We start from the raw sequence: 27439 nt of genomic DNA on the forward strand, positions 1-27439 counted from the left end.
AAACTCTTCGTCTCTGTAAGACTGCAAACTAATATGTTATACCCGATGACCACTCTTGTGTTCAACCTCACACGTTTACCTCACAAAATGCAATTTCATTGAAACCACGAGGTACAATTTCACTTAACCAGCTGTACGAAACCACGAGGTACAATTTCATTGGACCAGACGATCACATCCGCCAATCAAAATCCTCATTATTATAACTAAGATTCTCACTAACATGAAATGCACGTGCTATACATATTCATAAACCCATGAATAATACTGTTGCCCACAAAACTGTATAACACGAACAAAATTTTTTTTGTATAACATTATATTGTCTTTTTAAATATAACAAAATATAACGTGAAAACGTCACTGCTACACTTGTCTCAAATATTGTCTGCAAACAAAAGAATGTCCTTCCTTGATTGTATTTAGGGTTATGGCTAATCTTTGTGACAGGGATTTGGTGGTACATTTGCTCAAAAAACTTGTTTTAGTATATCCAGCAAGGTCTTCTAGTTATGCATCCCTGTCCACCCTGTCTGAAGTTGGTTTAATATCCAGTAGTTATCTTCCCTGTTGGCCGACAGCAGCCTGAAAGTGTCGCATTTACACACACAAAACGCCTGTCACCAAGCGCCTGCCACAACATTGAGATCATTCCAATCCATGCTTCATGTGTTGCAATTGGCCATTGTCCTTTGGCATCAGTCGTCCTACACTGCCTAAGGGAAATGGTTCGATTCCCTGGCTGTTTCATACCAAAGGAAGAGTCGAAATACATGCATGGTCTGGACTGATAACAACACAGAATTCACTGTTCTTCACTCCATTTTGTGGAAACAGCAGCTTCTGTAGTTTCTGGTATAATCAGTGTCCAACTGGAGATGGTATATAACAACAACACATACATATCAATGCCATGCCATTCCATTTCCTCGTCTGCCAACCCCTCATCCCCACTCACTCACTCTGAAGTTGAATTGACAAATAAATATCCTTGGCCTACCAATGATTTGAAATGTCAAGTTTGAGCGTCATTGTTTTTTGGTGAACACAACCTCAGTTGCCTTTGCTATGACATAGAGAAATGCCCTCTCCTCCTTTTGCATCCTCGGTAAGATGTTCTTGATCTGGGGTAGGAAGAAGTGTGGCACCACTATCTCTCCTGTCATCATCTTCTGGAACTTCCGGAGACAGTCCTGAAATCTTGCAGCCATTGTTTCCTGCTTCCAAACATGCTCCCCTGCTGTAAGAACATACAGCTGCCACCACATGAGTGTTCTGATGTGGTATGTCGTCAGTCGGGAGGAACGCAGTTTAGGATTCTGCTCCTTGACATATCTCACTGCTTCCTGGATCTGCACGAGTTCTGGACTCTTACCCTTGGCACAACAATCACTGTTGCCTTTTGCAATTTCCAAGATTCTTTTCAATGTTCTAAGTGACGGTTTCCAAGAAATCTTGTCAGCATGTTTGGTGATGGCCTTCTCTGCATAGGAAAAGGAAACTTGCCACTGGAGGTCTGGATATTTTCCTTTAAAAAAAATGTTTCAAGGAATTCATCAGATATGTACATTTGCTGTTCCAAACAAACAGTTCAACAGTTGACCATGAACAATTCCTATTATCTGTCTAAGTAAGTGAACATGATGCAGAAGAAAGCCCAAAATAAGCAGGACCAATGAGCCCACTTATGGCGCTGATCTAGAAACACTACCAGGGCGAATCTGTTATTCGAATCTTCGATCATTGGTTTCAGGCGCGCCTAAGGGACGCAACTCTGCATCGCATTCAGTAATGGCTATTATCCGTAGGAGGGTTCCTATTAGAAAGAAAGGGAATGATGTTTGCGCAGTGTAATAAGGTATAGTTTTGCCCTGAACCATAAAGTTAAATCAGGAGGACTATACATGGGCACAGCCAACCTTTTCAGTTTTCTTAGATGCTGAATCATCTTATGTTTATTGGAGATGGGTTTAATATCAAATCCGCAATAAACGGGACCATAAATTGAAAATCCCTGAACAGGGCTAATTGCCGGTTCTGTTTCACCTAATTGCCTGTAGTCTATTGTTAAGAGAAAAATTGTACATTTTAAACATGATAAAAACACCACTATTATTTATAAGTCCCAGTTATTAACCGTTAATATATGATTATCAATAATAAATAAGTTTTATATCAATTGGACACAGTTAAATCAAATCAATGCAACTGCAGGTCATGAAACAATGTGCTTACCGAGTTGGTTACACTTAATGATATCGCAACCGACGTGAATCGAAGGCGAGGGGCGTGATATGGCCATGCTATCGCCATGGGACGAACAAGGCAGAGGTAGAGGTAGAGCAACAGCGGTCGTTTTGTTTGACTCCAGTATTTTGGCTAAATGCCCTATGCTGAGCAACAGGTTTACATGGTGTCATGAAGCTCTTCAATGACCTGCCATGCCTATGTTCAGACACAATCATAACATTCCTATGTCACCAACACCCGCCTTGGGCAACTTTGTGGCTGTTGTGGCATGGAATAACCCTGTGGCGTGAGAGATAGCTCATATCATCTTGCCATATTTCTTCCTTGGGAATAATGTCCAGTAATTCGACACGTTTGAACTATTTCACAATGCACCACCTTGCTTGACAGTAATGAAAGAACGTTTTTCAATGATACGTTAGATCATGGGGAGGTAATTTGAACAGCGTCATGACGTCAGCACATAATGACGCACCTGAAAAAGTGTACTTTCTCTCAACGGAAAGACAGTCGCCTCCCTTGAACTTTTGGTGAAGCATAAATATGTTTCAGCACATAAATACTAACCTTGATTCTGTTGCTTCGGTGTTACATTGAATCCGTTTTCCTTAATTGATGCAGCTTTAGCTTTGTCCGGGAGGATGTCTTCAATGTCCCGGGAAACGTTCTTTCTTGGCCAGGGTTTAATGTTTAAGGATGGCACAAAGTCAATGTCAATACTTTTCTTCCCTTCCTCAGATGGAATACCCTCATATCTGACTGCAAAAGACTGTGAATCTTTGAACTTGCGAGCATCTGAAACAAAACGTATCTGTAGTGATATGTGTTTCCTGCTTGTAGTAAGATCTTAGCCTCAAATGTGTCAAGTTTATAAATTGATGTTGCGTCTCGTAAACAATAGATTTATACAACCGTGCGTACATCATACTGACAGACATTTATGAACTTGAAAATGTGACATAAATCAACTAACCCTTTAACTTTCTATCACTCTCAAGAACACGTTCAAGTTTCTCAAAGACGTATTTCCTGAACTTTTCAGAGTTAACAAAACCTCCATCAAGGAATAGCCGGAGATCCTCCTCGTGGTCATCCACGACACTGACGACCTTCACCTTGCAGGTTCCAGCTTCGCAGGGGTCATCAAACACAGCCTCAAGTTTGGTCTTAAGAATTGGGAACATTGTGCAGTCCATTTCATTTGGTCGAGCCACCTGTAGAAGGATGTGACTCATAAATCTATTTTTTCATGTCAGTGTTCTTACGTCACGTGTTAAAAATATTAGAATTCCCAAATGTACGACAAACAATATTTGTAATAACTTTAGGAAACAAAACCTTATATTGCAATGATCAAATTCTTACCTTAGTTCCATCGAAATGCGACCCTGCATTGCAAGCCTTCCATGTCCCAAAGTTCATCTCACTGTTTAGTCGTCCTAAAATCTTTTCCCTCACCCACTTAAAGTGCACCAATGCTTGCTGGATGTCCTTCTGCTCCATCTTAACTTCATTTTCAAAAAAACTTTTGATGTCCTTTTTTGGATCGTCAGAGTTCCGAATGATGTTTCTCTCGACCATCTCTTTGACCAATGCATCCATCTCCCATATATCTGTGTATTCTGTTTCTGCGTCTGTGGAACAAACGTAGCCATTCCTTGTTGCATCATCGGAACGCCATGCACCTGCAACGGTACCCGCTGAGGCTGATGGTGTGGTAGATCGCCCAGCACCTTCACCTGCCGAGACTGATGGTGTGATAGATCGCTTAGCACTTTTCCCCGCTAAGATTGATGGTGTGGTAGATCGCTCAGCACCTTCACCTGCTGAGACTGATGGTGTGGTAGATCGCCCAGCACTCTTCCCCCCTGAGGCTGATGGTGTGGTAGATCGCCCAGCACCTTTACCTGCTGAGGCTGATGGTGTGGTTGATCGCCCAGCACTCTTCCCTTCTGAGGCTGATGGCGTGGTAGATCGCTCAGCACTCCTCCCCGCTGAGGCTGATGGTGTGGTAGATCGCTCAGCACTCTTCCCCACTGAGGCTGATGGTGTGGTAGATCGCCCAGCACTCTTCCCCACTGAGGCTGATGGTGTGGTAGATCGCTCAGCACCTGCACTTTTACCTGATGAGGCTGATGGTGTAGTAGATCGCCCAGCACTGTTCCCCGCTGAGGCTGATGGTGTGGTTGATCGCCCAGCACTCTTCCCCGCTGAGGCTGATGGCGTGGTAGATCGTCCAGCACTCTTCCCCGCTGAGGCTGATGGCGTGATTGATCGCCCAGCACTCTTCCCCGCTGAGGCTGATGGTGTGGTTGATCGCCCAGCACACTTCCCTTCTGAGGCTGATAGCGTGGTAGATCGTCCAGCACTCCTCCCCGCTGAGGCTGATGGTGTGGTAGATCGCTCAGCACTCTTCCCCACTGAGGCTGATGGTGTGGTAGATCGCCCAGCACTCTTTCCCGCTGAGGCTGATGGTGTGGTAGATCGCTCAGCACTCCTCCCAGCTGAGGCTGATGGTGTGGTAGATCGCTCAGCACTCCTCCCCGCTGAGGCTGATGGTGTGGTAGATCGCCCAGCACTCTTTCCTGCTGAGGCTGATGGCGTGGTAGATCGCTCAGCACTCTTCCCCACTGAGGCTGATGGTGTGGTAGATCGCCCAGCACTATTCCCCACTGAGGCTGATGGTGTTGTAGATCGCCCAGCACTATTCCTTGCTGTGACTGATTTTGTACTTGATCTCCCAGATGTACGAGACTGGGGGACGGAGGAAGCAGGGACGGCTGTTCCCTTCTCCTTGCACCTCCATTCGTGAGACGCAAGGCGTTGAAAGCCCTGTCCACAGTGGGGGCAGACCTCACTCATGTTGGCCAGAACTCCCCGTTGTGTACTGATAAATAATATCATAGTTTTTAAACATTCAATGGCTCATTATAACTTGACAGCTTAATGATAACGCCAGGTAATAGATAGTAAGTAGCATACAGATGATTGGATGTTTATGTCTGCTGCTTATCACAACATATCTGATAGTTAAAGTTTAAAACTCTTGGCTAAATTACCATGCCCTGACACTGCCAACCCAAGCGGAAACCCCGACTCACTTGCACAACCGACCCGCACAATGGAGGAGAGCACAATTTTCGCTTCTATGAAATAGCAGACACATATAGCCAGTCACCTGCCACTAAAAATAGGTTTGGGTAATACCTAACATGTATTCCTACAAAACTCAAATCGCAAGTTTAACCAATCTATGATCTCTGACCCAGGTTCATCAGGTTCCCAGCACACTATTACTTGTCATACGAGAATACAAGGGTGACCAGGCTCTGTGACATGGCTGACATACTAATAAATATAAAGTCCGTCCAACTAATGTTAGAACTTTGCTCCAGTTAAGGGTACATCCCAAGCACCCTATTGATTGTCGCTAAAGGAGACTACCATGATCTGTTGACAAGAATAAAACGATCGGGTCAGTTAAAAGAAGGAATCATTTCAGCAATATAACTTCAGACAATTCAGAATTCAACCCAATTACTATGTTGCTGATTAATGTGTACAATAACAAACAAACATACAACGCTCACCTGAAATGCCAGCATTTTTTCACCTTATATTTCCAGGTACAAACACGTTTAATGGTTCCGCCAACAGCAGTCAGTCAATATTTCATTCATCACCCACACAGAGAGGATAAATAAAAATCAATTTACTTCATCCATTGTGTCTTCAGATCGTTAAGGTGTACTGTGTAATGTCTTCTTATGGTTGTATATCACTGACCCAGATGAACATTCGTCAGTCAGGGCTACGCTTGAATTCATCCAAGGTGTCGCCTCTGTTGCTTGTTAAACCTCCACGGCTACGTGCTATATAACACTATCAGCTCTCTTATGCAGTAACGTATGGCCAGAGGAATGCTGTACGTTATTACGAGCTGCCAAATAGACACTGTCAATACAGAAATATTTTACCCATTATGGAAGCCGGAGAGAGGGTATTAAACGTTCTTATGAATTGCAGTTTTTCTATGAATGACTCATTGGTAGCCGTTACTACTTTTCATTCAGTCGTGATCATTGTGCTGATATGGAATGAGACGTTGTATAATTCGGGATTCTGATACTGAAAATGTTAGTGCAACTTGATAGATATTCCTTATCCATCCATCCATCCATCCATCTATCCGATTACTTGGACAGTTGCTCAATTTTCCAGTCACTGCTTTGCCTTGCCAAGGCCCGATTATTGACAGGTGTGATGACTATGGCGTAAAGCAACATTCATGCTTAACGTCCTACACATATTATTGTATTACTCTCAGAACGCATGGTATGATATCATTAAAATGTGACACCATACGTGTAACCAGAATGTATTCAATAACTACTGCAAATATTGCAACAAATTTCACGCAACACAATAATGGTGCACAAGAAGACAGTGGGTAATATATGCTGAATGTTAATGTCATAAGAAAACGGACTATAGCCTACGTGTTGTCAAACAAAGACAATGCAGCCATGGGGAGCACTGGTGGTCCAGTCGTCTAAGGCGCCGCGATTCGCTGTGCAGAGTTGCGTCCCTTGGGCACGCCAGAAACCTATGATTATGGGTTCGAATCTGGTTCGCCCCGATTATGTTTATAGGTTTTTCAGCACCATACCCGTGCTCGTGGTTTTCACCGACGTGGTAAACGTCTGAGACCTGCACCACTTCGGGCTTTCATCCCACATTAAGCTGACACGCCGTGATATGACTGGAATACTGTTAAAAGCAGCGTGAAACCCAACTCACTCACTCACTCACTCAATGCAGCCATGATACTGTTACGTGAGGTATCATGTTTGTTTAGTCCACTTCAGATGAAATCTGCTTTCATTTTTGGCAAATGCCCTGAAACTCGTATATCTATGAAACAATATGTATGGTCACCGCGTTAGTACCAAGTGTCCAGAGGAATGAAGCTTTTTCTTAGGTTTGTCATGGGGGATGGTGTGTACAAAGTTGAAAACTCAAATGTTTTGACAGAATTGAATCTGATTCTATACTGAGACTGCAAAACTTCAAGCAAATACTTCAGGTTTTTGAGAATCCACATGGTATTAATGTAACAGTTGGATAGCGCCGAACAAAACACGACTTGCTATGAGGGTGTGAATCTGTTTATTTTTACGAGACGTGAAGGTTTTTTAATACCCCGTCTATAAGACTCTTCGTCTCTGTAAGACTGCAAACTAATATGTTATACCCGATGACCACTCTTGTGTTCAACCTCACACGTTTACCTCACAAAATGCAATTTCATTGAAACCACGAGGTACAATTTCACTTAACCAGCTGTACGAAACCACGAGGTACAATTTCATTGGACCAGACGATCACATCCGCCAATCAAAATCCTCATTATTATAACTAAGATTCTCACTAACATGAAATGCACGTGCTATACATATTCATAAACCCATGAATAATACTGTTGCCCACAAAACTGTATAACACGAACAAAATTTTTTTTGTATAACATTATATTGTCTTTTTAAATATAACAAAATATAACGTGAAAACGTCACTGCTACACTTGTCTCAAATATTGTCTGCAAACAAAAGAATGTCCTTCCTTGATTGTATTTAGGGTTATGGCTAATCTTTGTGACAGGGATTTGGTGGTACATTTGCTCAAAAAACTTGTTTTAGTATATCCAGCAAGGTCTTCTAGTTATGCATCCCTGTCCACCCTGTCTGAAGTTGGTTTAATATCCAGTAGTTATCTTCCCTGTTGGCCGACAGCAGCCTGAAAGTGTCGCATTTACACACACAAAACGCCTGTCACCAAGCGCCTGCCACAACATTGAGATCATTCCAATCCATGCTTCATGTGTTGCAATTGGCCATTGTCCTTTGGCATCAGTCGTCCTACACTGCCTAAGGGAAATGGTTCGATTCCCTGGCTGTTTCATACCAAAGGAAGAGTCGAAATACATGCATGGTCTGGACTGATAACAACACAGAATTCACTGTTCTTCACTCCATTTTGTGGAAACAGCAGCTTCTGTAGTTTCTGGTATAATCAGTGTCCAACTGGAGATGGTATATAACAACAACACATACATATCAATGCCATGCCATTCCATTTCCTCGTCTGCCAACCCCTCATCCCCACTCACTCACTCTGAAGTTGAATTGACAAATAAATATCCTTGGCCTACCAATGATTTGAAATGTCAAGTTTGAGCGTCATTGTTTTTTGGTGAACACAACCTCAGTTGCCTTTGCTATGACATAGAGAAATGCCCTCTCCTCCTTATGCATCCTCGGTAAGATGTTCTTGATCTGGGGTAGGAAGAAGTGTGGCACCACTATCTCTCCTGTCATCATCTTCTGGAACTTCCGGAGACAGTCCTGAAATCTTGCAGCCATTGTTTCCTGCTTCCAAACATGCTCCCCTGCTGTAAGAACATACAGCTGCCACCACATGAGTGTTCTGATGTGGTATGTCGTCAGTCGGGAGGAACGCAGTTTAGGATTCTGCTCCTTGACATATCTCACTGCTTCCTGGATCTGCACGAGTTCTGGACTCTTACCCTTGGCACAACAATCACTGTTGCCTTTTGCAATTTCCAAGACTCTTTTCAATGTTCTAAGTGACGGTTTCCAAGAAATCTTGTCAGCATGTTTGGTGATGGCCTTCTCTGCATAGGAAAAGGAAACTTGCCACTGGAGGTCTGGATATTTTCCTTTAAAAAAAATGTTTCAAGGAATTCATCAGATATGTACATTTGCTGTTCCAAACAAACAGTTCAACAGTTGACCATGAACAATTCCTATTATCTGTCTAAGTAAGTGAACATGATGCAGAAGAAAGCCCAAAATAAGCAGGACCAATGAGCCCACTTATGGCGCTGATCTAGAAACACTACCAGGGCGAATCTGTTATTCGAATCTTCGATCATTGGTTTCAGGCGCGCCTAAGGGACGCAACTCTGCATCGCATTCAGTAATGGCTATTATCCGTAGGAGGGTTCCTATTAGAAAGAAAGGGAATGATGTTTGCGCAGTGTAATAAAGTATAGTTTTGCCCTGAACCATAAAGTTAAATCAGGAGGACTATACATGGGCACAGCCAACCTTTTCAGTTTTCTTAGATGCTGAATCATCTTATGTTTATTGGAGATGGGTTTAATATCAAATCCGCAATAAACGGGACCATAAATTGAAAATCCCTGAACAGGGCTAATTGCCGGTTCTGTTTCACCTAATTGCCTGTAGTCTATTGTTAAGAGAAAAATTGTACATTTTAAACATGATAAAAACACCACTATTATTTATAAGTCCCAGTTATTAACCGTTAATATATGATTATCAATAATAAATAAGTTTTATATCAATTGGACACAGTTAAATCAAATCAATGCAACTGCAGGTCATGAAACAATGTGCTTACCGAGTTGGTTACACTTAATGATATCGCAACCGACGTGAATCGAAGGCGAGGGGCGTGATATGGCCATGCTATCGCCATGGGACGAACAAGGCAGAGGTAGAGGTAGAGCAACAGCGGTCGTTTTGTTTGACTCCAGTATTTTGGCTAAATGCCCTATGCTGAGCAACAGGTTTACATGGTGTCATGAAGCTCTTCAATGACCTGCCATGCCTATGTTCAGACACAATCATAACATTCCTATGTCACCAACACCCGCCTTGGGCAACTTTGTGGCTGTTGTGGCATGGAATAACCCTGTGGCGTGAGAGATAGCTCATATCATCTTGCCATATTTCTTCCTTGGGAATAATGTCCAGTAATTCGACACGTTTGAACTATTTCACAATGCACCACCTTGCTTGACAGTAATGAAAGAACGTTTTTCAATGATACGTTAGATCATGGGGAGGTAATTTGAACAGCGTCATGACGTCAGCACATAATGACGCACCTGAAAAAGTGTACTTTCTCTCAACGGAAAGACAGTCGCCTCCCTTGAACTTTTGGTGAAGCATAAATATGTTTCAGCACATAAATACTAACCTTGATTCTGTTGCTTCGGTGTTACATTGAATCCGTTTTCCTTAATTGATGCAGCTTTAGCTTTGTCCGGGAGGATGTCTTCAATGTCCCGGGAAACGTTCTTTCTTGGCCAGGGTTTAATGTTTAAGGATGGCACAAAGTCAATGTCAATACTTTTCTTCCCTTCCTCAGATGGAATACCCTCATATCTGACTGCAAAAGACTGTGAATCTTTGAACTTGCGAGCATCTGAAACAAAACGTATCTGTAGTGATATGTGTTTCCTGCTTGTAGTAAGATCTCAGCCTCAAATGTGTCAAGTTTATAAATTGATGTTGCGTCTCGTAAACAATAGATTTATACAACCGTGCGTACATCATACTGACAGACATTTATGAACTTGAAAATGTGACATAAATCAACTAACCCTTTAACTTTCTATCACTCTCAAGAACACGTTCAAGTTTCTCAAAGACGTATTTCCTGAACTTTTCAGAGTTAACAAAACCTCCATCAAGGAATAGCCGGAGATCCTCCTCGTGGTCATCCACGACACTGACGACCTTCACCTTGCAGGTTCCAGCTTCGCAGGGGTCATCAAACACAGCCTCAAGTTTGGTCTTAAGAATTGGGAACATTGTGCAGTCCATTTCATTTGGTCGAGCCACCTGTAGAAGGATGTGACTCATAAATCTATTTTTTCATGTCAGTGTTCTTACGTCACGTGTTAAAAATATTAGAATTCCCAAATGTACGACAAACAATATTTGTAATAACTTTAGGAAACAAAACCTTATATTGCAATGATCAAATTCTTACCTTAGTTCCATCGAAATGCGACCCTGCATTGCAAGCCTTCCATGTCCCAAAGTTCATCTCACTGTTTAGTCGTCCTAAAATCTTTTCCCTCACCCACTTAAAGTGCACCAATGCTTGCTGGATGTCCTTCTGCTCCATCTTAACTTCATTTTCAAAAAAACTTTTGATGTCCTTTTTTGGATCGTCAGAGTTCCGAATGATGTTTCTCTCGACCATCTCTTTGACCAATGCATCCATCTCCCATATATCTGTGTATTCTGTTTCTGCGTCTATGGAACAAACGTAGCCATTCCTTGTTGCATCATCGGAACGCCATGCACCTGCAACGGTACCCGCTGAGGCTGATGGTGTGGTAGATCGCCCGGCACCTTCACCTGCCGAGACTGATGGTGTGATAGATCGCTTAGCACTTTTCCCCGCTAAGATTGATGGTGTGGTAGATCGCTCAGCACCTTCACCTGCTGAGACTGATGGTGTGGTAGATCGCCCAGCACTCTTCCCCCCTGAGGCTGATGGTGTGGTAGATCGCCCAGCACCTTTACCTGCTGAGGCTGATGGTGTGGTTGATCGCCCAGCACTCTTCCCTTCTGAGGCTGATGGCGTGGTAGATCGCTCAGCACTCCTCCCCGCTGAGGCTGATGGTGTGGTAGATCGCTCAGCACTCTTCCCCACTGAGGCTGATGGTGTGGTAGATCGCCCAGCACTCTTCCCCACTGAGGCTGATGGTGTGGTAGATCGCTCAGCACCTGCACTTTTACCTGATGAGGCTGATGGTGTAGTAGATCGCCCAGCACTGTTCCCCGCTGAGGCTGATGGTGTGGTTGATCGCCCAGCACTCTTCCCCGCTGAGGCTGATGGCGTGGTAGATCGTCCAGCACTCTTCCCTGCTGAGGCTGATGGCGTGATTGATCGCCCAGCACTCTTCCCTGCTGAGGCTGATGGTGTGGTTGATCGCCCAGCACACTTCCCTTCTGAGGCTGATAGCGTGGTAGATCGTCCAGCACTCTTCCCCACTGAGGCTGATGGTGTGGTAGATCGCCCAGCACTCTTTCCCGCTGAGGCTGATGGTGTGGTAGATCGCTCAGCACTCCTCCCAGCTGAGGCTGATGGTGTGGTAGATCGCTCAGCACTCCTCCCCGCTGAGGCTGATGGTGTGGTAGATCGCCCAGCACTCTTTCCTGCTGAGGCTGATGGCGTGGTAGATCGCTCAGCACTCTTCCCCACTGAGGCTGATGGTGTGGTAGATCGCCCAGCACTATTCCCCACTGAGGCTGATGGTGTTGTAGATCGCCCAGCACTATTCCTTGCTGTGACTGATTTTGTACTTGATCTCCCAGATGTACGAGACTGGGGGACGGAGGAAGCAGGGACGGCTGTTCCCTTCTCCTTGCACCTCCATTCGTGAGACGCAAGGCGTTGAAAGCCCTGTCCACAGTGGGGGCAGACCTCACTCATGTTGGCCAGAACTCCCCGTTGTGTACTGATAAATAATATCATAGTTTTTAAACATTCAATGGCTCATTATAACTTGACAGCTTAATGATAACGCCAGGTAATAGATAGTAAGTAGCATACAGATGATTGGATGTTTATGTCTGCTGCTTATCACAACATATCTGATAGTTAAAGTTTAAAACTCTTGGCTAAATTACCATGCCCTGACACTGCCAACCCAAGCGGAAACCCCGACTCACTTGCACAACCGACCCGCACAATGGAGGAGAGCACAATTTTCGCTTCTATGAAATAGCAGACACATATAGCCAGTCACCTGCCACTAAAAATAGGTTTGGGTAATACCTAACATGTATTCCTACAAAACTCAAATCGCAAGTTTAACCAATCTATGATCTCTGACCCAGGTTCATCAGGTTCCCAGCACACTATTACTTGTCATACGAGAATACAAGGGTGACCAGGCTCTGTGACATGGCTGACATACTAATAAATATAAAGTCCGTCCAACTAATGTTAGAACTTTGCTCCAGTTAAGGGTACATCCCAAGCACCCTATTGATTGTCGCTAAAGGAGACTACCATGATCTGTTGACAAGAATAAAACGATCGGGTCAGTTAAAAGAAGGAATCATTTCAGCAATATAACTTCAGACAATTCAGAATTCAACCCAATTACTATGTTGCTGATTAATGTGTACAATAACAAACAAACATACAACGCTCACCTGAAATGCCAGCATTTTTTCACCTTACATTTCCAGGTACAAACACGTTTAATGGTTCCGCCAACAGCAGTCAGTCAATATTTCATTCATCACCCACACAGAGAGGATAAATAAAAATCAATTTACTTCATCCATTGTGTCTTCAGATCGTTAAGGTGTACTGTGTAATGTCTTCTTATGGTTGTATATCACTGACCCAGCTGAACATTCGTCAGTCAGGGCTACGCTTGAATTCATCCAAGGTGTCGCCTCTGTTGCTTGTTAAACCTCCACGGCTACGTGCTATATAACACTATCAGCTCTCTTATGCAGTATCGTATGCCCACAGGAATGCTGTACGTTATTACGAGCTGCCAAATAGACACTGTCAATACAGTCATATTTTACCCATTATGGGAGCCGGAGAGAGGGTATTAAACGTTCTTATGAATTGCAGTTTTTCTATGAATGACTCATTGGTAGCCGTTACTACTTTTCATTCAATCGTGATCATTGTGCTGATATGGAATGAGACGTTGTATAATTCGGGATTCTGATACTGAAAATGTTAGTGCAACTTTATAAATATTCCTTATCCATCCATCCATCCATCCATCTATCCGATTACTTGGACAGTTGCTCAATTTTCCAGTCACTGCTTTGCCTTGCCAAGGCCCGATTATTGACAGGTGTGATGACTATGGCGTAAAGCAACATTCATGCTTAACGTCCTACACATATTATTGTATTACTCTCAGAGCGCACGGTATGATATCATCAACAAAGCGAGATACACTGTGATAGGAGTTGGCGATATACACGGGCGGTCGGGTAGCCTAGTGGTTAAAGCGTTCGCTCGCCACGCCGAAGACCCGGGTTCGATTCCCGACATGGGTAAAATGTGTGAAGCCCATATCTGGTGTCCCCCGCCGTGATATTGCTGGAACATTGCTAAAACGGCGTGAAACAATACTCACTAATGGTGAGATACACACCAGGCAAGGAACATCAAGGTTTGTACGAGAATGGTGTACATTCAGTCTCATAGTATGAGCTGCCTAATGACCAGTGTCCATACAAGCCGTTTTATAATGTATACAAAGCCTTCTTATGATTTTTTGTGAGGTACCCGGCTGAACATTGTTGATCAGTCTATTTACTTTAGTGAGTAGTGTAGGAACACTCTCGCGTTCAACAGTTCAGTCCATCCAAGAACATGTACAGCGACGTATTATATAACGCTTTCACCTTTCTAATGCAGTTTCATTCAGTCAGACATATATGCTGGACATTCAGCTATTATAAGCTGCAAAATAGACAGTGTCAATACATATCCATAGTTACAATCGAGCATTGCAAACAAAGTTTAAATGAAGGAGGTAGCCAAATCCCAAACTGTTGTTAATGCAGTTGCAGTGACGGCCTTATCTCCATGTTGATGCGGTAGTGAGGGGAAACTGGGTTTTTCAAAATTATTTCACTTATGGCGAAAATTATTTACAAAATTTGAATTTGTTAATGAGAAGTTTACACTATAATATGGCTTTTCCATTTGGACGAGAGGTCGGTCACATGACCGCAAATTTGACTTATGTTTCTCACAAGACCGTATTCTTGAAATGACGTAAACAGTGACTGACTACTGACACATTCCAGGGGAAACCCCGGGAATTCCCTAGCACGAATACACACAGAAACGTTGTTTCTGATCATTTAGACCATGTAATTCTTCAACTAAGCGTTTTAGCATACACTGAGAAACGCCAGAGAGTTTGACAGCATGGTTGTCCACCAATATCATACAAAACATATCAACAAAACGAAGAAATGCACATATCCAAACTATCGTAGTATCGACTCGATCCGTGTCTGGACTAAATCTATGAATTTACCTTTGTGTCACATCTTTATAATCACCTTTCAATGGTAGGCCGTTTGATCAGTGATGACCAACATATGTAACCACCACAGGTTCATTAACAACAGAAATCTCTCCCGTCACGTTTATCGTGTCGGACATTTTTGACGTCTTGTAGTTGATGTACTAACATTTCGACGCGCTGTCATTGTGAATGACTTACTGAGGTAGTTGTTAACACATCTTTCTCATCCAATGATGATATTATTTGAATAAATTTGTTTTAAACAAACTTCAACAGATGTTCCTGTAGAGCAAGTTGAGCATACATACGCTCACGTCACCTCTCTTTTTGAGGAACTACTTTATTCACTTTCACTCTGTGTGAGTTCATTGCAGTATGGACCTACGTAGAGTGAAAGTATGAAAGAGGAAAAAATAGTGATATAAAAAAATATAAGAACAATTGACTTGCCTTTGCATGTGTTTGTGCTGGGTATCACCGGTGGGGCAGGATGCACTAACCTTTTTGCGAACACCAGTCCTGGTACCATCACTATTGGATAGTGACATGCATAAACACATGCTCATGATATAGTCGGAATCGTTGAAGATACACTTCCGGGGTCACTTGATTGTTAGATTGGTTCCGCGAAGTAGCAGTTTCTAGAGGGCTGGAACTACCGATATACTTCTACGCCCTGTATCACTAACCAAAACTCATTTTAGCCGGACTTATGTTTTTGATCATGTCAGAAGCACAGACCTTGAAAAAGTGTGACAGAAAGTGTTTTGTATGTGTACCTGTGTGTCAGTTCTTTCCTACTTGAAAGGATCTTTGTCAGTTGTCAAATGAAATACGAATTTAGTTTTCTTAAAATTACGTATAGTACAGCCATTTAAGAACTGACTTCAATTTCTGTTACAAGTATGGAGACTTAAACCTAAAAGATGGCGTACATACAGTGAGCATCCACCTTAAGTCATTTCTATCTGAGAAATAAATTGCCTCAGGACTAACAGCCAAATCAAATTTAATTGTTCGCTGTACATGCTGGACATCTACCAAAGAATTAAAACGGTGACTGAATAAATGACAATTCACCAACAATATTCCCAGTTACAGATGAATAGAATTAATTAAATACCGTACTAAAAATATATTTCAAAAATCTGAGAAGCAATTTAAGCAATTAAATTTATAAGCCAAGCAAAATATGAGGAAAGGTTCAGACAGACACTGACATGTTGAAACATGCGGAAAACTTAATTGTCCTCTGGTATCAACCCGCTATTCATGTAGTGGCTGGCAAACCCACGTGTGAGGTAAGCTATTGATCGTTATTAAAGCTACTTTCACTTTCGTTTTGACAAGGTGTGGCAGCGATACTCATCAACAGAACATTCCAGGTATGTTACATACATGTTTGAAAATTTCCACGAACAATGCCTACAGTGTTGAAACAATAATCATAATAGCACTATCATCTCATAATTATGTTAATCAGTGACTGGTGGGGAATGTGAATTGTGTTTGTTTGTTTGTTTAACGCCGTACTCAGCAATATTCCAGCTATATGACGGCGGTCTATAAATAATGGAGTATGGACATCATGAGCATCAATCCACGCAACTGGGATACGACGACATGTTTCAACCATATCAGCGAGCCTGACTACCCAATACCATTAGTCGCCTCGTTCGTCACGCTGAAGGCCTGGGTTCCATTCCACACATAGGTACGATGTGTAAATCCTACTTTTGGTGTAACAGTCGTGATATTGCCGCGTAAAACCATGCTCGCGCCCACTCACCCACCTATCAAAAAGAGCCTGACGTAAATCAAATCCATTACCAATGAGAAACACACACACGCACGCACGCGCCGACACACACACACACACACACACACACACACACACACACACACACACACACACGGCTCGGAGTCTATTGTGTCTGAGTATTTATGTTAAATTGCGGTATGGTATCTCAGTGAGCTAGCACTATAAATAGGCATTAGTCCGGACTAGTACTAGAAGACACACACACACACACACACACACACACACACACACACACACACACACACACACACACACACACACACACACACACACACACACACACACACACACACACACACACACACACACACACACACACACACACACACACACACACACACACACACACACACACACACACACACACACACACACACACACACACACACACACACACACACACACACACACACACACACACACACACACACACACACACACACACACACACACACACACACACACACACACACACACACACACACACACACACGTACGTGCATGCATGCCGCTATATAAGTGCAATAATCTTGGACACGACGTTAAACCCCATTTCACCTCGCCCACCTCTCTCTCACAAACACACACACACCACACCACACCACACCACACCACACACTTACAAAGTAACACACACACAAACACACCAAAATAGTCTGTTCCCTAAAATGCTGGAAAAATAACCTGTCCCCAGTTTTAGCAAACACTAAGATAAATCGTTCACAAGACTTTCTGAAGAAATGAACATTTTTACTTCTTTGTTCTGAGAAATGGTTGAACAAAATGAAGCGCTGACAGAAATAATAAAACCTTCAAATGTAATTCTGAATTTGCTACGATAATATCTTTCAACCTTTCTTTATTTCCTTTACTGTATCCCCAGCCATACCTCACTGATCCAGACCTCTGTCTAAACCAGACTAAACGTTCCGTCCCACAGGAGTTGAGACAGGTTCACCATTATCATAAAAGTACAATGTTAAACAGCAAGGAAGAGAATATACTACTCAAAATTTGATAAGGATCGTAGATATTTTTCTTAATAAAACAACAAAATAACTGCATAACTGGCAATATTGTGTTCAAGTGAAATAAAAAACGTCGCCAACACACGAGCACGAGCATTTCATGCCATGGGAAATGCGTTTCACATCACAGTTCATGCTTTTGCTACCATTGCACGATTTCCAATCAGGCAACGGTGTCTGATTCATTGTGAAACTGTAAACTCAATTGAGTGTTTACACTACGTTTATCTACGCAATGCCCCCTCAACGTGTAAGGCGTCGCCTGACGACAGAACAACTGGGCAGATGTATTGGAATGCTTGATGCTGGCTATTCACAACGTGACGTTGCCAATGCACTAAACGTCAGCCAGAGCGTTGTAAGCAGGGCCTGGTCCCGACAGCAAAATTTTGGTACAGCAGCACACCGACATGGGGGTGGTCGTCAGAGGTCGACAACCCAACGCCAAGATCATTTTGTGGCTCTTCAGGCACGACGTCATCCCTTCTGGACAGCAACCAGCCTACGTAACGACCTCCTGAACGCCTCGGGGGTGAATGTGTCCACTCAGACGATACGGAATCGTCTTCACAATGCAGGTCTCTACTCGAGAAGGGCATGTGTCCGAATCCCCCTGACTGTTCGACACCGGCGGGAGTGATTGGAATGGGCTGAAGATCATGTCACTTGGACACGGAACGATTGGGTTCCAGTTCTGTTCACCGATGAGTCCAGGTATTGTTTGGACTTTACAGACAGGAGGCAGCGGGTGTGGCGACGACAACGTGAACGTTTCCATGATGCCAACATCAGTGAACATGACCGTTATGGTGGTGGTTCCATCATGGTCTGGGGTGGAATCAACAGAGATGGAAGGACAGATCTTCATGTCCTGGAGAGAGGAACAATTACGGGGGTGAGGTACCGGGATGAGATCCTCGATGTGTACGTCAGACCCTACGCTGGTGCTGTTGGCCCTGAGTTCATCCTGATGGATGATAACGCCCGTCCTCATCGCGCCAGGGTGGTTGAGCAGTACCTTGAGCAGGAGACAATTGTCCGCATGGATTGGCCAGCGCGCTCGCCGGACTTGAACCCGATTGAGCATGTCTGGAACATGCTGCAGGTTGCCCTTTCACGCCGTAAGAGCACAACCCACGACTTTGGCAGAGCTCGGACATGCCCTCGTGGAAGAGTGGAACAACCTTCCCATTGGGAACATCCGGGTGCTTATTGACAGCATATCTCGACGTTGTCAGGCCGTCATTGATGCAAGGGGAGGTCATACTCGATATTGACACTTCATCGACTAAGTGTAATGATGGACTATCCCTCATAACTGTGTAATTCTTTCTCTTGTTTGCTGTTAACATTTTTTATTGAAATGCCTTTTGGTGTTTGCAGATTTCAAACGTTCCATATTGATACAAGTTCATGCCGTTCATGCATTTTCATTCATAACATGATTAAACACGTTTCTGAGTCAGAGTCATGTCTTTTGTTATGTTTGTGGTAACTTACACACATATCACCTAGTGATCCTTATCAAATTTTGAGTAGTATATATCGAAGTAAGGATATGTGAAGCTTCTGAAAAAGGTGTATAAATACAATGTCTGAATGAACCTCCAAGTTTATCATATGGTGCCAAATTAATTGCATCCATGTCTGCAGAAACACAGCAACACATTGCGAAAACCCTATCCAAACATCAGGACGTTAGTCAATACTTTACACAGGAGGAGGCCATTGCAGCGATGTATTGATCTTGAAAATAGTTCCTGCTAAGCGAGCTCATTTGCATATTTATCAGACCAAGATACTAAATTTACCGGGTTGGTTTGTCGCATTGCTAACAATAGCTATACATCATAAAAGGCTATACGTTATATGAAGAGATTGACAGAGAATTTAGGGTTAGTCCTCATTCTACCAATACAAGTGAAATGCTATTTCTGTCATAGGTTTACACGATGCATATAAGCTGTACTTGGTGTCGTTCCGGGGTACCTGCCTTCAGGAGAAGTAACACCGCAAAGGTCTTCTCCTCCCGGAGAGGAGGCTGGGACTGTACAGTCGTTGTCGCCATGAAACCATGTCCCCACTGTGGTGCAAGCTTCAAAGACCTGGTCAAATGCAGGCTTGGGTTGAGGCAGACCACCTACCGACCAAAAGCAATGAAGACGATTTGTTCCCGCTGTAACGATGCAGGTATGAGTCCCGGTGATCACGCTTGTCATTCAAGACATGTGATAACCTCCACCAGACCATCGAAACATCGTCATGACCTAAGTATCATCAGCTCATTTTCCGTTAAATTTGACACACGGTTGAAGAGACTAGTTCTAACTCCACCACACCATCTGCAAAGGTGTGCACACACGAATTCTCGGGCACTTGTCGACGTTAGAAGTCAAAATGCTTCGTTTGATCGTCAGACAAGTAATTATTTATATCAAAAGCAACAGAGTCACATGATGAGTCTCAGTGAAGAGGGAGCTGACCAAGAATACATAAGAATGGATTGTCTTCCCGAAGCAACACCCATGGGACTTATTGATACAAGTGTTACGGATCAATTTGAGCCCCAAGAAAACCAGTACAGCGATGAAAATTCCCCTGAGAACCAGTCATTAGACCAAGAGATCGTGTCTGTTGAGGATCCTCAGGGACAGTTGTTAGACAAACAAAGCTACACCAGGCCTTTAGCAATGGAAATCAACGATGAGCCTTCCAGGAACGGATTTCAAAAATCTCATCACTATAATCCCCAACATGATACGTATGTAGGAAAATCGTTTCTATTATAGACGTACAATCTCCAAAACAATGATTAGATATATCTCACTTTCACTATTATTCAAGAAGTTAAATATAAACGTATAATAGTTACTAAAAAAATATGACTCTTGAGCAATCTTTTTAAAAACAACATCCTGATCTGTTATCAGAGAAGACCCCTTTGAGAGGGTACAAGCCATAGCACTTCAGGATCATGTTGAGAGGTGTGTAAGATATCCCCCTGTAATCATCATGGTCGAAAGACAGGACGTGTGGGACAGCAGCATCAACTACTTCCACACTGTCGCAGTTGCCAACTCTGCAAATAGTTTGATGGTGAGTAGTATTTATGTGAAAGAACAATTTTTATAAAACAGGAATCCAAACCAGAAGACACTTATTTTAAATGACATATTTATTACAGCATTGGCGCCATTTATGTTTTGTAGGTGGTGTTTGAGGATGGCACGGGGCATCGGGAGGCTGTTGTTGACGCCGATTCTTCAAGGAGGGAATATCTGAATCTGTTATTGGATGTCATCATCACTGACAGCAAAATGGTACATGGTAAGTAATGGAGCAACCGTCACTTGGGTTAATCGAGAAAACAGAAAGATATATATATATCTTATTCACAATCAACTGCTATAAACCCATCTTCCCGAGCCAAGAGAGTTAACTGCCTATAATAGTCCACTTTCCACCCTTCCCGAACTAGGCTGGTATTATGGAGTTAGATATTGGCTGGACTAACCAGACTATGCATACCCAAATCAAACTCACGCAACGAAATCGAAATTCTTTTCTTAAACTGTCATGCAGATTTCAGCTGATTGCAGGATATGCTAAGCAGGTGCAGCGCAACTCATTGTCAACTGATATTTCCAATTTTTTTCATGTTTTTAATTAAGGTGTTCACGTGATTTGATGCTCTTAGCGACCGTTTTATCACAATATAGTTCTTGATTATCGACCAGATCGTCTTGACTGGGCGCCGCCATTTTGTTTGAAACAAGTCATAGGAGAGGTTGAATCTGATTGGTCCATATGAGAGGCATAGAAGGGACATAACTCCTAATAGCCACTGGTGGCGCTACGATCGAGCCGAGGAATTCCAGCCTGGTTCGGCAAGGGTGGAAACTTGACTTTTTCAGTTAACACTCTTGCCTCGGGATGATGCTATACACAATGCCCTTATGTTTGTTCTCTTAGAAGAGACTTTCGTATGTAAAACTTTTCATTTAACTATGCCATAATTTTACTAACTAATTTCAGTTTCATAGATCACTAAATAATAATAGCAGATCCTTTGTTTCCTGAGAGTTAATCATTAAACAAATAAGTCTCACTTTTCATAATGCACTGTAACAAATCATTTTCAATTATGTTACCAGGCAATGAACATGGCCTATGTATCCGTCCAAGCCAATCACTATTAGACCAAGGCTACTTCCGGGTTCTGGGGGTCATGCTCGCTACCATCATAGCTCAGGGAGGACAAGGTGCTGCTATCTTCGCACGACCTGTAGCAGATGCCATCCTAGGAGTCAACACATGTGCATCACTGGAACATGTGCCATATCCACACATTAGAGATGCTTTAAGCAAGGTGAACTTTCAAGTCTTAGAAAGGCATTTAGAAGTCATACACATAAGGAAGAGAATGTATGGATGTCAACTTCTTTATGGTGAGGAACACAACGTTTCGGAGTATATGCTTATTCCTTCATCAGGTGGTTGACCACTGAATGACCACCTGATGAAAGAGTAAGTTGACATCCATAAATTCTCTTTAAGGTGATTTTTGTAAGATATGGTATTCTCTGAACTAGATTGAACATGTCAATTGAAATTTTTTTACACTACTGCTAAAATCAAACAGTTCTGTAACCAGCATTTTTCAGTGACTCCAGACATTGCTCTTCTGACAGGTGCTAAGTGCTGAGACCGAGGGTGAACTGCACGAAGCCTTGAAGATCTGTGAGTGGAGGGCATCCATAGACACACTCCCATCACATGTCACAATGGCTACTAGGGCAGAGTTTGTCAAAGGGTGCATCCAACACTTTGTGCTGTTCAGCAGCAAACCAATGTTGAACCAGCTTACAGAGGGACTACAACACTGTGGGGTGAGCATATACAGAAGTTCATCAACTGAAACAATGTTATAATTACACTTCAACGGATGTGACAGCAATAATCAGTAGTTATCATTTGTTAATCACACGCATAGCTTGATAAAATGTATGTATATATCCTGAACCAAATTAAAAACTTCATAAACTTAAAATTTTAACATTTTGACCAGTTATCATTGTGGGCCCTTATTGTGTATTTAAACAGTAATGGCCACGTATTGTCTTCAGATAACACCCGTTTTTGTGCAGGTGAATCGATCAAAATCATGTGCACAGTACTGTAGTGGCAAAAGTGGTTTTTCAAGTGCAACTGGTCACGTGGCCATAATACCCCCCGTGTTTTCAGCTATACTTGTTAGCAGTCATTAAAAAAACACAAAAAACACAAGAAAACAAAATGTGCAAAGTGAACGTGCCATCGGCATGTTGCAGACGGGAACGTCCATAGCTGAAGTCGCAAGGACGATGGGTGGTAGCCGACGGACTGTTTATGATTTACAGACGCGTCTACAGCAAACGGGTGCCACCGCTGATCTCCCTCGGACAGGTCGACCACGTGTGACGTCACGTGCAGAGGATCGTCAGATTGTCTTACGTCAACTCCGTAACCGATTTTTGACGGCTACATCAACCAGAAATTAACTGTTTAGGGGTAGACTGAGTGCGCAAACTGTTCGAAACCGTCTGAGAACTGCTCACCTTCAAGCACGACGGCCATACTGTGGGCCGATTCTGACTCAATTACACAGACGTCAACGTCAATTGTGGGCACAGCGACACTTACGATGGACTCAGAAGAATTGGAATCAAGTCGTCTTCAGTGATGAATCCCGATTTAATCTTCGATTTGCTGATGGTAGGGCGAGGGTTTGGAGGCGCCGTCATGAACGTTACGCCCAGTGTGGTGTACAGGACGTTGACAGATTTCGAGGCGGAAGTGTCATGGTGTGGGATGCTTTCTGTGGCAATGCACGTTCCAGACTTCTTGTCATTCGTGGCAACCTCAACGCTGCTGCTTACCGCGACCAGGTACTGGCACCAGAACTACTGCCTTTTATGGCAGCACATGTACCCGGTTTGATCTTCCAACACAACAATGCCAGACCCCACACAGCAATTTTGACAAGGAATTTCCTTCAGAATGCGGGAGTCAACATCATGGACTGGCCGTCAGGGTCTCCCGACCTCAATCCAATCGAACACCTCTGGGATGCTCTTGGCAGCAATCTGCGCACTCTCCAGAACCAACCACAGAATTTGCAAGATCTTGGCACCATTTTGCAGCAACAATGGCGTCGTCTTCCCAATCATGTGTTCACAAGCATCACAAAGTCCATGCGGAGGCGTTGTGTGGCAGTTGTCAACGCACATGGTGGCCATACACGCTACTGAACTTGTGTGCCATCAGATTCTCATGCTTGGGACTTATGATTTAAACTGTTGATGTTATTACCGAATACTGTAGGTGCTTGGAACAAATTATGGTTACCACCGTTAATTAAAATCCTTCTTTGGACATTAATGATTAAAAATTACCTACTCTGATACATTTGTCCGTTGTATATCATATATGGGATTACTTTTAAAAATGTGAAGTTTTTAATTTGACTAAGTATATGTCAATCTTTGAAATTTACTGCATTATCATCGCCTATCATGGTGTTGTTTTAAACTTTCTGCAGATTTTAGAAGTCATGCGAAAATGGAACTTATGTCATCTGCTTGAATATATCCCTGGCATGTCCCCAACCTCCCAGAGACTCACGGCACTGCTTCCAAGGAGGACGACTGACACAGGACAGCAACAAATAAGAACTCTCCATGATTATATCAGAGCTAGAGAAGGTTAGTGAACATTATAATGAATACCTTTGTTCGTTAGATGTATGGATTTGCACCATTTGGGTATATGGTTCTGTAGTGTGCATCAGAAGTATACCCAGCATATGTTGGTTGACATGATACATGAGCTGAAACAAAAGGTATGTCAAATTGATGTAAAGCCACCAAGTTCCCCCATTCATTATGTGGATATTTTCAGCCATTTAGAATGTTGTCACAGCTTCTTCAGGTGATACAACCAAAACAAGATTCATTTCATATATGTACCCATCAGAGTCTATGCAATTTTCCAATATGTACTTGTATTAATATTTGATGACATAATTTGCAGATGGAACACTCTCAGATGTGCGCAAAGGCCCTCACCGTGGGACACCGTTCCACTCCATAGTGTACCACGCCTTACCTCCACTCCATATTGTGGAAACAGCAGCTTCTGTAGTTTCTGGTTCAACCAGTGTCCAACTGTTCTCAATGATGATGTGCCTATTTATTCAAGTAATCACATGTATATGGCTTTTGAGTGACCCATGTATAGGTCATATGAATTAATTTCTTCTACCTGCCATATGACCTGTGTAAAGTTTCAGTAATTTGTATATTGTACCTGTTGTATGATGGTGTACAAGTTCTCTATATGCGTATTGTATACCTGTTATGTAGCCACTGTACAGGTTCTAATATGTTGTCCATTATATCTGTTGTGTGAGACGTGCCGGTTCCAGTAACGCGTATGTACATTGACACGAATGGCCATACAATTTGACTGTTTGATTGGCGTTCTAGAAGTTGGTGAGTAAGTAAGAAGACACATAACTTTATTGATAACAACTTCTGGTTTATTGCATATAGTGACGTTTCAATGTACAGTAAGAATAACAAATAGCACACATGCAATGAATTTCATGGGTAATGAAGCCAGATAAGGATAAGGATTAAAAAGATACATGCATAAAAAACATGACACTTCAACAGTCAAAACTGAGAGCAAATCAACCCTCTCAGACCGCCAGCAAATTCAAATTCTGTTTGACAAAGTCTAAATCCTCCCAACCAAACCACCAGAGTTTCATTAAAAGAAATCTCTCAGAGATCAAGGGTATTACATCTCTTTTGCCTGTGAAGATCTAATCAAGCAATAGACTATTTTAATTAGGATCCAATCAGCGTGTCACAACTGTTTACTCCTTTTAATCCTTATCCTTATCTGAAGATCAAGAATAGAGCACTGGCATAATGTAGATTTGAAGACTTGTGAAATCACATTTTCTATGTGATCTATATTGGTCCTTAGGATCTTTAGGTCAGAATTGCATCCCTACTTCATACACAATTCGTGGAATTGGAAGGTAGTGTTTCCCTTGGGTAAGCGGTATAAAGAACATTGTTTCGTTTTTGTAGGTTCTTTGATTTAGTTGTCTTTCTGTACTTTGTGTTCTTGAAGTATTATGAAATGCTGATTAATTTAGTTTACATACATTGTTAAACTGTGTTTAGATCCCAAACACGTATCTAAGTGCACCCCTTTTCCAAGAATTCTGAGGCGTGTAGGGTCTAAACAGGTTTATGATTGTGCTTAACAGCTAAACGTGTTTAGGGTCTAAATGTTGGAAAGACCCGGGTCATTGAAGGTACTTTTTATGTGACTGCCTCCGTGGTCTAGTGGTAGAGCGTCCGCCCGGAGAGCGGAAGGTCCGGGGTTCAATCCCCAGCTGCGTCATACCAAAATACGTTAAAAGATGGTACTTGTTGTTACCCTGTCTGGCGCTCGGCATTAAGGGGCTAAGGACTGGTCGTCTCGGAGTCAGTATACTGTGCCTGAGTGGGTTATTCATGTTAAACTGCGGCATGGTATCTCAGTGTGCTAGCACCATGAATCGTCATCAGTCCGGACTAGTACAAGCAGCCACACACACACATCCACGTGCATGCACGTCGCTATATAAGTGCAATAATCTTGGACGCGACGTTAAACCCCATTTCACCTCACCTCACCTACTTTTTATGTTTTTAGCGTTTAATGGGAATATATCACTTTGGGGGTCTGTCGTAGAAATCAGACATTCTTTCGTTGTAAGCTTCTATTTCCTCTATCATAGAAATACCATGAGTCACACATGTCTAATGTTCCAGTCACCATTATCTAAGCTTGGTTTATTTGTACATTATCATGTTAATAGTGGAGACAGTTCATTGTAACTCCTGGTGGTATATGTGTTATGCAAGTGCCTGTGCACATCTAATTTAATTATACATCTTATCCACATTTGACTTAATGCAGAATGATATGCACTTTGTCGTGAACATGTTTTAAAAGAAACCAGTTTGTTCTAGAGCATTTTTTCAAGTGTACAAAAAAGATAATAACATTTGAACAAATCTTCAAATTCATCTTCACGGAGCAATAAAAGAGCTTGATTTTACAAATGTCAGTGCTATGAAACATAATATTTCATGCAGTTTGGTAAAATGGACATTCTATGAAGCTCTCTTTAACAGATATGGAGTCACAAAACGTATTCTTTATTCAGGACTTGTGTACACCAGGGCTCATGGTACAGTTGATAATCCAAGACAGTATGGCCAGACAGCGACTCATGGAGCAATTTACAAAAGTGGCTGTATATATAATTGCTAACATGACTATTTCTAATTAACAATTTGTCTTGACTTGAAAAACTTATAATTAAGAAAGGTCGTGTGTTTCTAATACTCTTTTCGAAATAG

General features: G+C 42.5%; 3 protein-coding genes across 6 annotated transcripts; 1 reads left to right on the plus strand and 2 right to left on the minus strand.

The window, feature by feature from the left end:
• Nucleotides 1-281: 281 nt before the first annotated feature.
• On the minus strand, nucleotides 282-6003 carry LOC139479817 (uncharacterized). Of its 2 annotated transcripts, XM_071262701.1 has the most exons (5): nucleotides 5967-6003; nucleotides 3616-5137; nucleotides 3224-3464; nucleotides 2818-3045; nucleotides 282-1528 (listed from the first exon to the last, which is right to left on the minus strand). In XM_071262701.1, exons 1-5 carry the CDS (start codon nucleotides 5969-5971, stop codon nucleotides 1029-1031), a joined length of 2496 nt encoding a protein of 831 aa, XP_071118802.1. In that variant the 5' UTR covers nucleotides 5972-6003; the 3' UTR covers nucleotides 282-1028. The 2 variants fall into 2 exon arrangements, with proteins under 2 accessions (XP_071118802.1, XP_071118801.1); XM_071262700.1 differs by lacking the exon at nucleotides 5967-6003 and having other exon boundaries at nucleotides 3616-5166.
• Nucleotides 6004-7743: 1740 nt separating this feature from the next.
• LOC139479659 (uncharacterized) lies at nucleotides 7744-13521 on the minus strand. Of its 3 annotated transcripts, none has more exons than XM_071262497.1 (5): nucleotides 13387-13521; nucleotides 11078-12557; nucleotides 10686-10926; nucleotides 10280-10507; nucleotides 7744-8990 (listed from the first exon to the last, which is right to left on the minus strand). In XM_071262497.1, exons 1-5 carry the CDS (start codon nucleotides 13389-13391, stop codon nucleotides 8491-8493), a joined length of 2454 nt encoding a protein of 817 aa, XP_071118598.1. In that variant the 5' UTR covers nucleotides 13392-13521; the 3' UTR covers nucleotides 7744-8490. The 3 variants fall into 3 exon arrangements, with proteins under 3 accessions (XP_071118598.1, XP_071118599.1, XP_071118597.1); XM_071262498.1 differs by having other exon boundaries at nucleotides 13261-13521; XM_071262496.1 differs by lacking the exon at nucleotides 13387-13521 and having other exon boundaries at nucleotides 11078-12586.
• Nucleotides 13522-19924: 6403 nt separating this feature from the next.
• LOC139479243 (uncharacterized) lies at nucleotides 19925-27026 on the plus strand. The gene is made up of 7 exons (XM_071262101.1): nucleotides 19925-20733; nucleotides 20903-21068; nucleotides 21182-21299; nucleotides 22127-22341; nucleotides 22664-22861; nucleotides 24553-24715; nucleotides 25044-27026. The coding sequence occupies exons 1-7, from the start codon at nucleotides 19925-19927 to the stop codon at nucleotides 25262-25264; spliced, it is 1890 nt and encodes a 629-aa protein (XP_071118202.1). The 3' UTR covers nucleotides 25265-27026.
• Nucleotides 27027-27439: the final 413 nt, after the last annotated feature.

This window comes from Haliotis cracherodii, unplaced genomic scaffold (genome assembly GCF_022045235.1).
Source record: "Haliotis cracherodii isolate W230 unplaced genomic scaffold, xgHalCrac1.p SCAF_4, whole genome shotgun sequence".
NCBI lineage: Eukaryota > Metazoa > Mollusca > Gastropoda > Lepetellida > Haliotidae > Haliotis > Haliotis cracherodii.

What these genes read in the sequence shown, in the direction of transcription:
- LOC139479817 (XM_071262700.1), bottom strand. Translation starts at nt 5,154, where the DNA reads ATGATATTATTTATCAGTACACAACGGGGAGTTCTGGCCAACATGAGT. An exon ending in CGCATTTCGATGGAACTAAG is followed by an intron (nt 3,465 to 3,615) that starts GTAAGAATTTGA and finishes ATCCTTCTACAG; the next exon opens with GTGGCTCGACCAAATGAAAT. An exon ending in ACCGAAGCAACAGAATCAAG is followed by an intron (nt 1,529 to 2,817) that starts GTTAGTATTTAT and finishes TTTTTTTTAAAG; the next exon opens with GAAAATATCCAGACCTCCAG.
- LOC139479659 (XM_071262496.1), bottom strand. Translation starts at nt 12,574, where the DNA reads ATGATATTATTTATCAGTACACAACGGGGAGTTCTGGCCAACATGAGT. An exon ending in GAGTGATAGAAAGTTAAAGG is followed by an intron (nt 10,508 to 10,685) that starts GTTAGTTGATTT and finishes GTTTTGTTTCAG; the next exon opens with ATGCTCGCAAGTTCAAAGAT. An exon ending in ACCGAAGCAACAGAATCAAG is followed by an intron (nt 8,991 to 10,279) that starts GTTAGTATTTAT and finishes TTTTTTTTAAAG; the next exon opens with GAAAATATCCAGACCTCCAG.
- LOC139479243 (XM_071262101.1), top strand. Translation starts at nt 19,925, where the DNA reads ATGCATATAAGCTGTACTTGGTGTCGTTCCGGGGTACCTGCCTTCAGG. An exon ending in TGACAGCAAAATGGTACATG is followed by an intron (nt 21,300 to 22,126) that starts GTAAGTAATGGA and finishes TTATGTTACCAG; the next exon opens with GCAATGAACATGGCCTATGT. An exon ending in TTAGAGATGCTTTAAGCAAG is followed by an intron (nt 22,342 to 22,663) that starts GTGAACTTTCAA and finishes CTCTTCTGACAG; the next exon opens with GTGCTAAGTGCTGAGACCGA.